Source organism: Felis catus, chromosome D4 (assembly GCF_018350175.1).
Source record: "Felis catus isolate Fca126 chromosome D4, F.catus_Fca126_mat1.0, whole genome shotgun sequence".
Lineage (NCBI taxonomy): Eukaryota > Metazoa > Chordata > Mammalia > Carnivora > Felidae > Felis > Felis catus.
Genome location: NC_058380.1, coordinates 58,444,551 through 58,460,092, shown reverse-complemented (window position 1 = coordinate 58,460,092; position 15,542 = coordinate 58,444,551). Strand labels below are relative to the sequence as shown.

Sequence of the window (15,542 nt, the reverse complement as noted above, 5' to 3'; positions counted from 1 at the left end):
TCCCTCCCTGTATTCAAGACATTGTCGGTGGCCACTGGGGCTGGGCAAATGGAACCTGCAGGCCACAAGAAGCTAGGTTTGAATTCTTGTGAAGCTGCACCTGACTCCTGCCCACCTCCCTCCTCACCCGGGGAGAACTGTCGACTCTGGATACCTGTCTTGCTCTATTGAGCTGAATCTGCCTTCTCAACACTGGGGGGTTTGCGAGCCCCCCGTGGGCCCTGGCGCTGGCCTGGGCTAGCCCAGAGAGGTGGCTGAAGCCCAGAATGTGGCGGTGGCGTTTGGCTGGGGTGCTTTGGAGTCTTGATGCTGAGACATTTCTGTTTTGTTTCCTCTTTCAGACCACTGAGTACTCAGCTATGGCCTCGCTGGCTGGAGGGCTGGATGACATGAAGGCCAACCTGACCAGTCCCACTCCCACCGACATTGGGAGCAGCGTGCCCGGGCCACAGTCCTACCCCATTGTGACAGGTGAGGGCACCTGGGGTGGGGGAGAGAGAGAGAGACTGACAGAGGGAGACTGAGAGTGCCTGCATGGGCGGGGGGAAGAGTGGCTTGGTGCTTTTGGACTTGACGGGCCATTTTTGTTTTAGTAAGGTTCTGGGGCCCTGGAATCGGTCAGGCGGGATACTGCCGGGGCCCAGAGCTGCGGCTGTGATGAATCATGGCTGTATTTGCTCTGATAAAGCCAGCGGAGAGAGAGTGTCAAATGGGCTGTGGGCTGGGACAGGTGGCAAGGAAGGCCCATGACAAGAAGGGCCGTGGTGACTTCGGGATCTCCTGTGGATACAGCCAGGAGGTTCAGAGGTCTGGGATTTATCCCTCTCACGAGAAGGGCAACCCTGCTTGGTAGGACTTGAGAAGGCGCAGACTCCTGGCAGATCGGCATTGGTATTTCGGGTTTCCAGGCAGAGACTGAGTCAGGAAGGGTAAGAGGTTTCGGCTGGAAGGTGCTTGGCCTATGCAAAGTAGCTGCCTTTCTGGAAGGCCCGGGGCCAGCCTCTTTAGCCGTCAGTGTAAAGATTGAGTTTGGATCCTGGAGGCACATTGCTGGATTTGAACTTGCCGTTGACTAACTGTGTAATCTTGGGTAAATGTGTAAGGATTCTGGGCTATGTTTTTAAAAAAATCTCTACAGTGGGAATGGTGTTATTGTGAGGATTAATTCATTAATACATATAAAGTGTTTAGACTCTTATTTAGCACACGGCAAGCACCCAATACATGTTGCTGTTATTCCTCTCAGAGCCTTCTCGTGGTGGCCGGTCACATTGTTGGGTTTGCTGTTGCAGAAAAGTCTGGACCACAAGGGCTGAGTTAGGCAGACACCTCTTCCTGCTCCAGCAGCAGTGGGATAACATGGGGGGACAGACCCTGGAAGTTTGTCCGAGCTGGCAGGCAGGAAGCAGTCTCAGATACTATACAGACAGATAATAGGAGGCTCAAGGGGAGCACTTGGGCCAGAGCCTTGGGGTCCAGCGGGGGGTAGCAGGATGTCCCTGTAGGCTGGTAGGCAGGACACGGTAAGAAGTAACAGAGACAAGGGCTTCTTAGAAGTGCAGGCGGGCTATGGTTGTGTCGGGGAAGCTGGGGATTGTGCTCAGGTTTGAGTTTTAGGGGAGAGGGCTTGATGTCACGTAGGTTCCGAGACAGAGAGAACCCAGCTCTGAGACCTGTGCTGATAGGTTGGCACTGAGGCTCGTGGGGCTCAGACAGAAGCAGTGGAGGCCCTGTTTGCAGATCTTGGCAAGCTTCCGGGGGCAGCTGAACCAGCACAGGTGGGGAGGTGTCAGCACTGGGACAGGGATAGAGGGTGGGGAGCCTCCGTTAGAGTGGGGCTTTACTAACAGCACAGATGTCCCATGAGGTCCTCTCCCCTGATGTCACAGAAGGTTTCAGTTGACCCAGGCAGTGGGTCTGGGTGTGGATTGGGTTTTCAGGTAAACCTTTGACCAAAGACTTGTTTGTACTCCAGACCCAAGTCAGAATCATGCTTGATCTTTAAAAAAAAAAAAAAAAAATTAATTTTGGAGATAATTCTAGTCTCTGACCCATTGTTTCTACTTGTGTTGCTTTTCACTTTCATCTTTCCTAAAAACACATGAAATTACCTGCTGTAGAATTTTAAAAGCACTCAGGTAGTGGATGGCTACTTTGGAAGAAATATTTTCTGCCTTGCTGTGCAGAAAGTAGAGATAGTGAGCTCTTTTGCATGCCCTTCCAGAAAGGTGTGTTTTCCTGGGTGTTCATTGCCGAAGGGATATTTCTCTGGAGGACCACATAGGGCTATGAAAGAAAGATATGCAGTGGCAGATGAAGGCTGTAGGGGAAAGTCAGGGTTACATTAAATGAAGAGCTCTTACTGTATCTAGGACCACATTGTGATCATGTGCAATTCTGAGCTATTTTACTTTATTAAAATTCTTTAAAATTTAGTTTATTTTTAAGAAGTGTACCCATGTCTTTATTTTGCTTGATTTCGCATAACGGTATGCTTGATGTTGAAATATTGGAAGTATTCTAATTATAAATATAATCATTAGCTTTTTTTGTGAGTAAACAATAGCTAGCTAGAAAAATAATAGAAGAGTCCTTTAACAATAGTACCAAAAAAACCAATGCTGAGGAAAAATTCACTTTAAACTCCACCAAGGGACATAAAAGAATAAATGGAGAGATATAACTTGTTCTTGGGGAGGAAGACTCAATATCATAAAGTTGTCAGTTTCTTCTAAGTAATCTACTAATTCAAAGGAATCCCAATCAAAATAGCAACAGAATTTTTGGGGGGGGAACATGTCAAAATGATACCAAATACTGCAAAAATAAGCATTGAAGCATAGCTAAAAAATTCTGAAATAGGGAAATGAGCAAAAGTTGTAGCCTATTTAAAAACATTATGATAAAGCAGCAGCACTTAAAACTATTTTTTGTTTTTTTAAGTTTATTTATTTACTTACTTATTTATCTAAGTAATCTCTACACCCAGTGTGGGGCTTGAACTCACGACCCCAAGATCATGAATCATTTGCTTTCCCGACTAAGCCAGCCAAACACCCCTAAAACTATTAGTAATGAAACTGAAGTTATGGACACATATAATGGCCTAGAGAGTCCTTAAATAGATCCAAATAGATATGGGTATTTATAAATGTAATATTTCAAATAGGTAGAGAAAAAGATAAATCGTTCAGTTAATGGTGTTGGGACAACTAGGCTTGTTGGATACATACCTCACTTTTTATATCAAAATAAATTCCTAGTTGATCTACACTTTCAGTGTAAAAAATGAAACCATAATAAACTAGAAAAAAATGAGGGATACTTTTTTAGAATCTTAGAGCAGGGAAGGCCTTTTAAAATCTGTTCCAAATATAAAAGACAAAGAAAACTAGTCTAAATGACTGTTAAAAATGTAAGTCTTTTGTCTGTATGTAAAAACATTCAGGGGCGCCTGGGTGGCGCAGTCGGTTAAGCGTCCGACTTCAGCCAGGTCACGATCTCGTGGTCCGGGAGTTCGAGCCCCGCGTCGGGCTCTGGGCTGATGGCTCAGAGCCTGGAGCCTGTTTCCGATTCTGTGTCTCCCTCTCTCTCTGCCCCTCCCCCGTTCATGCTCTGTCTCTCTCTGTCCCAAAAATAAATAAAAACGCTGAAAACATTCAAAAGACAACAAAATTAGGGGAAAAAAGTGGAACACCGATGACAAAAGCTAATTTTCTTAATACGTAAAGGGCTTTTAGAAATGAGTAAGAAAAAAATCAGTAGGAAAAACAGGTCAAGACTGGATAAATTCATTGGAAAAAAATACAGATGTCCAACAGCACATGAAAAGGTACATACCTGACTCATAGTTTTAAAACTGCAAATTAAAACAGTCATGAGACACTTTAAAAAGTCAGATGCGGGGCGCCTGGGTGGCGCAGTCGGTTAAAGCGTCCGACTTCAGCCAGGTCACTATCTCGCGGTCCGTGAGTTCGAGCCCCGCGTCGGGCTCTGGGCTGATGGCTCGGAGCCTGGAGCCTGTTTCCGATTCTGTGTCTCCCTCTCTCTCTGCCCCTCCCCCGTTCATGCTCTGTCTCTCTCTGTCCCAAAAAATAAATAAACGTTGAAAAAAAAATTAAAAAAAAAAAAAAGTCAATTAGCTTACCGAAGATTGAAATGTTTCTGGAGGGCAAGTGTTGGAGAAGGTATGAGAAACGAGTATTTTCATCCACTGTGACAAATCAGTGTAACCTGCTTTGGAAGGAAATTTGGCAATATCTATCAAAAATGTAAGTGCACCTACCTACCCTCTAACCCAGAACTTTCATCATCAAGTCACAGATATATTCATGAATGTACAGTGATACCTTTATCTGTATAATAATTATGGAATTATTTATAACGGCAAACAAATGGCCACAAGGCAGTCTGTCAATAGGAGCTGGTTAAATAAATTATGGCTCCTTCATAACACAAAATACTATGCAAACCAATTAAACCAATTAAAAATAATTAAGTAGAGCTGTCTGTGCTGACATGAATAAAGGTCCAAGATAAATTTTTTTAATTTTTTTTAATGTTTTATTTATTTTTGAGACAGGGTGAGACAGAGTATGAAAGGGGGAGGGTCAGAGAGAGTGGGAGACAGAATCTGAAGCAGGCTCCAGGCTCCGAGCTGTGAGCACAGAGCCCGACGTGGGGCTCGAACTCATGGACCGTGAGATCGTGACCTGAGCCGAAGTCGGCCGCTTAACCGACTGAGCCACCCAGGCGCCCCTCCAAGATAAATTTTTAAATAAATAAGCAATTTGTATAATACTATGTTAAGTATGATCCCATTGGTGTGAAAAAATACAAAGGACATACACACAGGGGCAGAGGCACACACAGGCAGGTCAGAGGCTTGTGTAATGAGGATTCTTTAGAAGATCTCCAACTCTTCTCCTGCTTTATGGGCATTGTGGTGTTGGGGTTCTCTTCCCAGTCCCACCTAGCATCCCCTTGGGATAGCAAGTATTTTTTTTTTTTTCATTTTATTTGTTTGAGAGAGAGAGAGTGTGCACGCATGAGCTGAGGAGAGAGGCAGAGGGAGAGAGAAAGAGAATCCCCAGCGGGCTCCACAGTACCTGACGCAGGGCTCAATCCCACAACCTTGGGGATCATGACCTGAGCCAATATCAAGAGTCGGGCACTCAACTGACTGTGCCACCCGGGTGCCCTGGGATAGCAAATATTAACAATGCCCCTTTACTCTCCGGAAATTAAGATCACATCTGACTTCAAGTTAAATCAAAATAAAGCCTTAATCATGAGATATAGGAAGAATGAAAGTGAAATTGTTTATAGTGAAATACTATGTACTTTGATAAGCAAATACCCTGCGTGTTTGAACTGCAAGAAATAATGAAGTAGTTCGGGGCTTGCCCCATGCACAGAATCACTATGAATGCCACGGCCCTGAACGCAGACTTAGGGACTCCTATTTACTCATACTGTGAGCCTGATTTTATGAATTAGGTGAGGAACTCTTGGCAAAATTCCAAGTAAAATAAGATATGAGCTTTTCTCGGTTTACACAGTAGTTGCATTCCTAGAAAATTCAGTGTATATTAAGACCATGGAGATTGCAAGTTCACATTTATATGTAAATGAAGTTCAGTGCTAGACTCAAATAATTATAAACAGATTTTTCACCTGTCCTGTTTGGCAGGACATGACAGAATGCAAGATGAAAGGAAACGTCGCTGTGGGGACTCTTCCTCTGCAAGGCAGGGATGCCTCTCAATTATAGAAAAGCCCCCACAAGTTTTCAGAGCACCCTCTAGGGGGCAGTTGCTGACCCTACTGAGAAGTGTTAGAACACCTTGAAGGAATGCCTCCAGGAGCTGTTAGGATGGCAGTAATTTTATTCCCTTGTGTTCATGGATGTGTTGACACAGTTCTGAACTCTTCAGGGAGACCTTGAGTCTTCCGGCCCCACGCCTTACCTTCTCCCCTCCCCACAAGGGAGCGTAGTTGGCGCTCAGTTGGACTGTGAGCCAGCCCAGGACTCTAGCTGGGCAGTGACAGCCTGGAGTGCGGGGCTGGGGGAGGAGGTGGCCTCCGTCCTGCTCCATCTCGGCCCTTACACTCCATGCTGTGCAGGGAAGGTCTCATTAGAGAATGAGTCGATTTCTCTCCATCGTTTATATGCCACATTAAAGATTAACTTAAACTCCTGCTCTACCAGCCCGGGCCACGGTTCAGAAGTGGCTCACCATTTGCAAACCAGTGACATGGCCAGCTTGCTCCTGCATCATCAGCAGTTTGGGGCCATCCTGATTGGGACTAATACTCGGCAGGTGTGTCCTTGGGCCACAGGCCTGCCCATGGGGCAGCCACTGTGCCTACCTGCCAGGGAGGACAGCGGCTGGGGTGCCAGGCCCCCTGCTCACCCCCCTACTGGTAAAGGGCCTGGCAGTCTTGCCCTCCATTGTGCCCCCCGACCCTTGCCTGAAAGAACAAAGGAATGGGGCCAGCCTGTGTCCTTGCTGGCCTCTTCCCCTGAGGACTGTCTTTTTGCATCAGCAGTTAGAATGGAGGGAGGAGACTGAGGGAGGCTTCTCATCAAATAAGTTTGGGCAACACTGGCATGGTGGATACCTGTCGGGGTATGAGGCTCCCCCTGGGTACTGTCCCCTCTAAGTAAAAGACACCACTAGTGGGGCAGCAGATAGGCGCCTACAAGGACAGACAGAATGCCACCAAGTCCCCAGGACCACCGGCTCTGATTTGCTGTGCCCCCAGGTTCAATGTTTGGAGCCTCAATATCCCAAACCTGGAAGCCCAAGAAAGTCCACCCTCTTCTGCCTTTTTCATCTGAGCAACAGCTGAGGGTTGGAGGAAAGAGCACTAGATTAAGAGTCAGAGGAATGGGCGTAATTGTCCTGTCCTTCGGCAAATAGATTGTCCTCTTGAGCCTCAGTTTTCCAATCAATGAAAAGGGGATGGCAGTTCCTGCCCTGCATGCCTCTTTTGGCTGTTGCAAGGATATAATGAGGCAGTGGGGGGAGAGAGTTTGAGAGCCACCACGGGGGCATCTGAGTGTGTGTGGGGAGTTGAGGGAGAAGGTAATCTGGCGGGTCCAGGATCCAGTGTTGGCACTTCCCAGCCTCTCTCAGGACAAATATCGCGACTGCAGATGGGCAGGGTGGGAGTGTCGTGCCGTCCAGCTGCTCACCCGACAGCTCAGCTCGGGAGACCTAGGTCCAGAGAGGGGAGATGCCCTGCTCAGGGCCACATCCAGTGAGTTAGAGCTGGAACTAGGGCTCGCCCAGGGCCCTGACCTTTGTGGCCTGCTGCTGTTATGTGATGGGATGGACAAAAAACAAAACACAACAAACAAACAAAATCCCAGTTTAAAGTTCCAGAGGGTGCCTCTTCTAGCATGTAATTGAGAATGTCAGCAGGAAAGCCAGACTGCTTAGCTTGAAGCCCAGTGTCACCGTGTTCTAGCTGGTTGACCTTGGGCAGGTTACCCGCCTCCATGCCCAAGTTCTCCATCTATAAATGAGGCCCAAACAGAACTCACTGTAGGCTTCCTGTGAGGATAACATGAATGGTCCATGCGGAACCTTAGCACAGTGCTTGGCATGAGTAAATGCTCAACAAATGGTAGTTATTAGTATGTTTCGGAGCTCTTGTACCAAGATGTCTGGCCAGCACCAAGCCACTCTGAATGGCCATTTGTTCATCTTTCCATGGGGAACACTTCTTAGATCTGTTTTTTATGAGCCTTTGAGGCTCAACTAGGCTCAACTAAATATCTCTTCCTTCAGAGTGAAATCATAATAAATAACAAAAACTAAAATATGAGAAATTCCTTATGTATCCAGTTTGCCAAAGGTGCTTCAAAAAATATAATTAAAGCTACAGTACAGCATAACATCTTACAACAAAAGGCTCAGCCATGGAGCTTTCCTCGGAATCCCGTGGAAGATGCTGGGATGTCAAAGTTGTGTGCGCAGGAAAAGAGTGTAACGTGAATAGTTACTGTTCACTGGACTCACTCTGTGCCCAGCTGGGAGAACGATGGTGATCTTGGTGGACAGTCCCTGCCCTCACTGGGCTTGCTTGCTGGGAAAAGCTGGACAATTCACAGCAAACAGAGGGGGGAAAAATGTGCAGTTTCATTTCGTAATGGCATGTGCTTTGAAGAAACTAGCTGGTTGAAGAGATGGTTTGGTGAGTGGGGCGGGGGGTGGAGCACAGCCTCTCTAACGGGTAGCATTTGATCTGAGATCCCAGTGATGAGAGGCTTTGGGAAGATTTGGGGGCAAGGTATTCCTAACAAGATACAGCCTCGGTAAATGCCTTTTAGCTGTAAAATGAACGAGTGAATGAGATGTGGAAAGGAGGAGGCCATTTCTTGGTTCTTTCTCTGCTGTTAGTTGGGCTCAGCCCATAAGCAGGCTTTGGGGACTCTTGCAGTCAGTGGAAATGAACTTCAGAGGTTGAGTAGCCCATCCCTTCAACCCCTGCCCCCCGAGGATCTATTCTACATCAGGGCTTGGTCACCTCTTGTGATATGATATCTCTACCTCAAAGGCAAAGAATCTTCAAACAGTACATACTTACAGCTGTTCTCCACTGAAAGTGATTTCCATTCCCGTTAGCAACCCAGACCCGAAGTGTCTCCAAAGTCCAGATGGACATCCATGGTATGAACTCGTAGACCCAGCCACTGCCCAGCACCTCCCTCAACTGGCGTTCTATGTACCCACTGTGGAGCTCAAAGATTGTTTGGTCTGCATAGTGTCTTTTGAACTTAAAAAAAAAAAAAACAACTTAGACTAACATTTTAAAGATTGGAGGAGAACAACCCAAATGTCCATCAGTAGGGAACTGTTTAAGTCAAGAGTAGCTTATCCGTACAATGGAACGTTGTGCAGCTATAGGAAAGAATGAGGAAGCTCTCTATGTCCTGATAGGGAAGGAGCTTTGAGATACATTATTCATGAGAAAAGCAAGACTACTGTGTACAGAATGCTACCTTTTGTGTAAAGAACAGAGGGACAATGGGAATGCATTTGTATTTGTGCACACGTGCATAAAGAAACCCTGGAAGGATACTCAGGAACTTAATAACCGTGTTTAGGCAGAAGCCGTGAACTGGATGTGGGAAGAGGACTTTTTTACTGAATACCATTTACGTTTTTAATTTTTCAAATGTTGTCAATATATGACTATCAAAACGTTAAATTAAAAGTGCCTTGGGGTGCCTGGCTGGCTCAGTCGGTTAAGTGTCCCACTTAGGCTCAGGTCATGATCTTATGGTCCATGGGTTCAAGCCCTGAGTCAGGCTCTGTGCTGACAGGTCAGAGCCTGGAGCCTGCTTCGGATTCTGTGTCTCCCTCTCTCTGCCCCTCCACCACTCACACTCTGTCTCTGTCTCTTTCTCTCTCTCTCAAAAATAAACTTTGAAAAAAATTGTTAAAAGCACCTTAAAATCAGGAGATTTAACATAAAGATTAAAATGTCTAACCTTTCTTTAAAAAGTTGAAAAACTTGAGGCACCTGGGTGGCTCACTTGGTTAAACGTCTGACTTCAGCTCAAGTCATGATCTCGCAGTCCATGAGTTCGAGTCCCGTGTCGGGCTCTGTGCTGACAGCTCAGAGCCTGGAGCCTGCTTCAGATTCTGTGGCTTCCTCTCTCTCTATCCCTTCCCTGCTTGTGCTCCGTCTCTATCTTTCAAAAATAAGTAAACGTTCAAAAAATTTTTTTAATTGAAAAACTTGTCCACTTTCGGTCCACATCCCCATATTACTACACTCAGTATAGCGGAGAAGTGGCTCCCCCTACACGTGAGTCTTCTGTTTGCCCCAGATTCCCGGACAGCTCACTAATTTACCATGTTTGTAGCCCCGGTGAATTTACGAGTTCTTGACTTTGCTCCAGCCCCATCCTTCCTTGTCTCCTCTTGCTCCTACTTCTGTCCAACAGAAAACCCTTCTGTCAAGTCAGAAAGGGCTGGCCACAGGTGTCCAACTGGCCTTGCCTGTTTCCGACTCCAGGTCTTAGGTCAGGCTGTTCTGCCCGCCTGGAATGGCTTTCCCCAAATATCAGCTCAGCGTGTAACCCCTGCAGTGGGGAAGGCCTGGAGGACTGAGTGCAAAGGTCCCGAGAATGTGCAGCAACATGGAATTTCATCCCGGTGCAGTGATGTCACACTCTCTCCAAACGAGATGTTGTGTTTCAGGGGAGCACGACCCAGAGAGAAAACTCAGCATCTGAGACTGGAACCTTCCCCGTAGATACAAGGCTATTTGCATTCCAGAAAGATTCAAGGCGAATACGATTGGGGTTTAAAGTATTTGGTATGGGATTGCTAAATAGACTTAGAGTTGTAGATTCTATAGAAACCTGGAATTTTGGAATGTTTGTGTTTAAAAGGATACTCAGAGGTTCAGAGAAGCTGAAGCTCTGATAATTTTAAAGCCAAAATGAAATTCAAGCATCTCCGTAATTAAAATGCACATCAAAGGAAAATATGATTTGCTTTCAGGTTAACATAGTGTTCCTAAGAACTATTTGTTGAATAAATGAATTAATATTTGTGGAAAGTGCAGTGTCAATTAAAAAAAATAATTTCAGCAGAAAGGACTCTGGTTGTTTCTGACCTTGTATCTCGTAGGATAAAAATAAACAAAGCTGGATGGCCGTCCTGGTAATGCACTCATAGATTTTTACACTTGCGAGCAGCTTGGAAGCCGACCTTTCCAAATAGCCTTCGAGCAGGTCTCTGGGCCTCCGGCTTCCCAGCCCACCCTGCTGTGATCCATCTTCCTAAAATAGCGATTTCATTAGCTTGTTCTCCTGGTCAGAGATCTCCACCGCCTTGCCATTATCTGCAGGAGAAAGCATACCAGACTGTAGTGCCTGGCAATTTGCAGATTACTGCCATTCATTATTCACTCACTCACTTATCTCTTCACCAAAACCAACTCCTCCTTCCTGTCAGACTGTAGCCTAGCCTGAGTCATGAGGGTTATAGAGTCCCTGTCCTCAACATGCTTACAGTCTGATGGGGGAGGCAAAGGTGGTTGCACGTACAAAGCAAAACAAAACCAACAAGAAAAACAAGGGAGATGCCATGGGAGAAGCCATGATATGTGAGGGCACTGAAGAGGGAATGATGGCCTGTCTCTGACTGTGGGCTTTGGGGACCATTTTGTGGAGAAGGCCATGTCTAGGCTGTTCTGGGAGAGCCAAGCACTCCAGGCTTCTGTTTTCTGTTCTGAAGCTTGGCTTGTTCTCTTGTAATCCCCCTTTCCTAATTCCTTTTTAGTCACAACACAACACGTGCCCATGGTACAATATAGCCAAATGGCGTGAAAGTGTGTATAGCTTCATATGACCATATCCCCTCACCCCATTCCTAACCTTTTCTGCTGATGCCATCAGAGTTGATGGTTTGGTATATGTTCTTCCAGAAGCTTTTCTATATATATATATATATAAATTATATATATGTAGCTTGTTTCCTACAAATGGGTTTTTACTCCTCATACTGTTGTTCAATTTTTGAAAATTGTATTTCACGTTTTATGGATACCCAACATGTCGATAGGGACAGAACTTCTATCCTCTCTAATGTTCTTAACTTTTCTCAAGCAATACAAGCTAGAGAATCCATATTCTCAGGGCTAGGGAGGGGGAATCCCTCTCCGTATTCAATACTGGGGCTTCAGACAGAGAAGGATAGCGTCCAGGGAGGAGGGCAGGCAGGGTACCTTGTCCCCCAGCGCTGTTGGCTTACGACAGCCGACTTGGGGCCTGGCTGCTACCTCCCCTGTGCTCAGGGCTGTAGGGGGAGAGGCGTGGTTGCTGGGAGTACATCAGGGAAAGCCACAGGGAAGCAAGCTTTAGTTGAGTGCAAAGAAGAACTTTTAATAGTTAGAGCTCTCTGAAACTGGAATAGGCTGCCTCAGGAGATAATAACAATGATAGCTAATGTTTATTGAGCATTTGTTATGTGCTTTGGTTCATTTCATCCCTTATTCTGTGGAACACAGGTACTATTTTTGTCCCAACTAACAGCTAAAGAAACTGCCTGAATTCACACACCAGTAAGTAACAAAGCTGGTCTTCTCCTTACTTCTGTACGGTATGGTTCCTGTAGGTAGTAAGCTCCACGTCATCAGAGGTATCCAAGCAGAGCTCTCTCACATTTAATGGCAGCACAGTTAAACTAGCAGCCACTGGGGTCTGCAGAAGCTGATCACACTGCACAATCTCTCATATAGACTCTGAAGCCAGATTGCCTATCTTTGGATCCCAGCTCTGCCACTTATGAAGTGGTGACCTCAGGTGCTCAATTGTTTGCGTGTGTGTGTGCCTCAGTTTCCTCATCTATAAAATGGGGATAGAAACTCATTATATGGATAAAATGAGTTGATATTTCAAAGGCACACACACAAAAACCGTGGCTTGGAGCACAATAAATGCTGTGTAAGTATTGATTTTAAATTAACAAAAAATTTAATGTTTACTTATTTTTGAGAGAGAGAGAGAAAGGGGCAGAGAGAGAGAGAGAGAGAGAGAGAGAGAGAGAGAGACAGAATCTGAAGCAGGCTCCAGGCTCTGTCAGCACAGTGCCCGATATGGGGCTCAAACCCATGAACCGCAAGATCATGACCTGAGCTGAAGTCAAACACTTAACTGAGCCACCCAGGCGCCCCTAATTTTTGATTAAAAATAAGATAAAATAAAATTTTGGAGCTCAGGAAAGGAGCCGGAGCCAGAGAGCCTAGGGGTCCGCCATGACAAGAGGATGGTGGAAGACCTTACTAAGGGTGGCATGTGTCCCGCGTTGAGCAGGCCTGATGGCTCCCTCTTCTGGATATTCCACTGGTCTCCTCTGTTAGTTTTTACTTGCTGCTGTAACTACCACAAGCTTGGGGCTTAAACCAACATAAATTTATTTTCTTACCATTCTGGGGGGGCAAGAGTCCTAGCATCAAGGAACTGCATTACCTTCTGGAGGCTCTAGGGGAGAATCTTTTTTTTTTTTTTCTTTTTTCTTTTTTAACCTTTTCCAGCTTTTGCTAGAGGTTGCCTGCATTCCTTGGCTCATGGCCCCTTACCCCATTTTCAAAACCAGCAGGGTAGCATCTTTTCTCCCCTTTGACCTCTGCTCCCGCTGTCACCTCTTCTTGCTGTGACTCTGACCTTTCTACCTCCCTGTATAGAGGCCCTTGGTGATTACGTTGAGCCCACCTGGAAAATCCAGGATCTCCTCCACGTCTCAAAACCCTTGATTTAATCACCCCTGCGAAGTTTCTTTTGCTTCGTAAGGTAACATAGTCACAGGTTCTAGAGATTAGGATGTAGGCATATTTGGTGGAGGGGGAGATGTCCATCATACCTACCCTTACCTCCCCTGAGCTCACTATAAAGGTCTCCTTGAAGATTCTACGTCCCTTCATACCTGGCCTGACCCATCATCTGGGAGGGAATCAGGTACCTCTTTTGCTCTGTTTCTGTCTGACCTGTCCCCACCATGTCTGTAAGCACTGCTGGTCCTCACTCTGTCTCCTCCATCTGACCCACTGTTGTGACAATCGTGCCTTCCCCAGGTCCCCAGGGCCAAGAGACTGGAATTTTGGTCCTGGATGGGCCCTTGGAGATCATCTAGTGCAACTTCCTGGGTGAGCAGATAGGAACACTGGGGACTGAGAACTCAGGGTCTCCAAAGTGAGACGGCTCTGGAATCCATATCCCTTAACTCCTTTTCTACCTAGTGCTTCTCCTCCGTGCCAGACTTAGCCTTCGTCCTTCCAGAATGCAACTGTTTCCCTTCCCTCTCCTTGTTTCTCAGCCTGCCTGGTCACTGCCATCTGTCTACTTCATCTGTGAAGCTGTCCAATGGAACCCTTCATCCAGGCTTATCTATTTACTACCATCCAGCTCAGCCATGCCTGGTCTCACTCGAAGCCTTTTGCTTCTGCTGGTCCCTCTGGCTTAGAATGCTTGTCATTTGCTCAGAGGTAGTAGTAATGTGCTGTGAAAGGATGAGCACTGGGTTGGCTTGGAGTCAGGGTCACAGATCTTCATCCCAGCTCTGCCATGCTCCTTGGTGACTTTGGGAACATCCTTCACCTGTCTGAGTCTCAGTTTTCACATCTGCCGATGGGAATTATAATCTGGGCTCATCCCTTCTTGCAGCACTGTGGTGAAGTGCACACAAGCTATAAGCTGTAAGGATCTGTGCCCTTTCTTAGGACTTCATGGAGCCCGTGCCAACTTGACTGCGCCAGGTGCTCAGGTCCTGTCTCCCGTCAAGAAGGAAAATGTGAGTTGATGCAGGGCTTTGCCTGTAAAAGGCTTTCATGACACCTACTGAGGAACCGAGGAGTTAGCAGGCCTGCTGGCAGTCTTTGCCTGTACGCCTTCAGGGAGTGTCTGCAGGGAGTAGTCCCCAGGTGCCACCTTCTCCAAGAAGTCCTCTCGTTTACCCCACAGTCAGAGTGATGTCCACCTCACCTGGCCTCTGGGGACCAGCCCACCTGTTATAATGTTGTGCCTTGATTTATCACTCTTTGTTACCAGCCTAACTTTCTCCTTAGACTTTGAGGTTCTGAATGATATCTGCCTTCCCCGGAACAGCCTAGCATGGAACTTGAACATAGTAGGTACTCAGGAAGTATTTGTTGAATGGATGGACGGATGGATGAACAAATGAGTTGTCTATGTGATTGATTGTTACTAATTGCCCCAAACTCCACTCTCCTAGGTTATTACCAAGGTTATCAACCCCCTAGATGATTATTATTCACACACTGGAATCACTTTGATAGGCATAAGGCACATTTGAATGTAATGTATTATCGCAATTATTATTTTTCTTCAAATGCATAAACTTCTCGTCTGCCACCTTCCCCCCTGATCCCCCCCCCCGCAGTGTTCACAGCCCAGAAAAAATCTGTCTCTAATTTATCTCAATTAGTTCTTATTTTCATTAACTAAGAGGCTGTAGAAGTTCTACTCCCACCCTAGATCTTCTATACATGTTTGGTAAGGCTGGTTTGGGCATGGATCCTTAACAGGCACCCGTTGTCTGTCCAACTTGCCCATCCAGAGATATGTTTACCTTTCCGAACGCACTGCTTCCTTTTGTCAGTGTCTTTTAACTCAGGTCTGCGAAGGTGTCACAAGCACACCTCAAGGGAAGGGTGGTCAGACAGTCTATCTGGGGAGTGGGTGTGTAGGGTGGGGTCACGTGAGGGTAAGGGCCTTTTCCCCAGAGCTCATCTCTGGGGAGGCCAGAGTCACCAGCAGGGGTGATGATACTTGTCTCCCACTCACCAGGCACCAGAAATCATTCTGAGCACTTGACGTGTGTTAACTTGTCTAGTTTGCGTAACTACCCTATCTATGAAAGAGGTATTACCCTCATTTTACTACTGCAAAAACTGAGGCACAGGGCACAGAAGTTTGCTTAGTGTTGCACAGCTCCTAAGTGGTGAAGCCAGGTTTCAAATGCACGTAGTCACGTTCCAGCAGCCACACATTTGACCAC

At 46.3% G+C, this 15,542-nt stretch overlaps 1 protein-coding gene across 3 annotated transcripts in view; it reads left to right on the top strand.

The window, feature by feature from the left end:
• Positions 1 to 15,542, top strand: part of PAX5 (paired box 5) — a 194,714-nt gene that overhangs the window by 107,867 nt on the left and 71,305 nt on the right. For all 3 annotated transcript variants that reach the window (XM_019816199.2, XM_011288547.3, XM_045043375.1), the window contains one exon: positions 342 to 471. In XM_019816199.2, the coding sequence (XP_019671758.1) occupies positions 342 to 471 (130 nt within the window). The remainder of the gene's footprint in view (positions 1 to 341; positions 472 to 15,542) is intronic.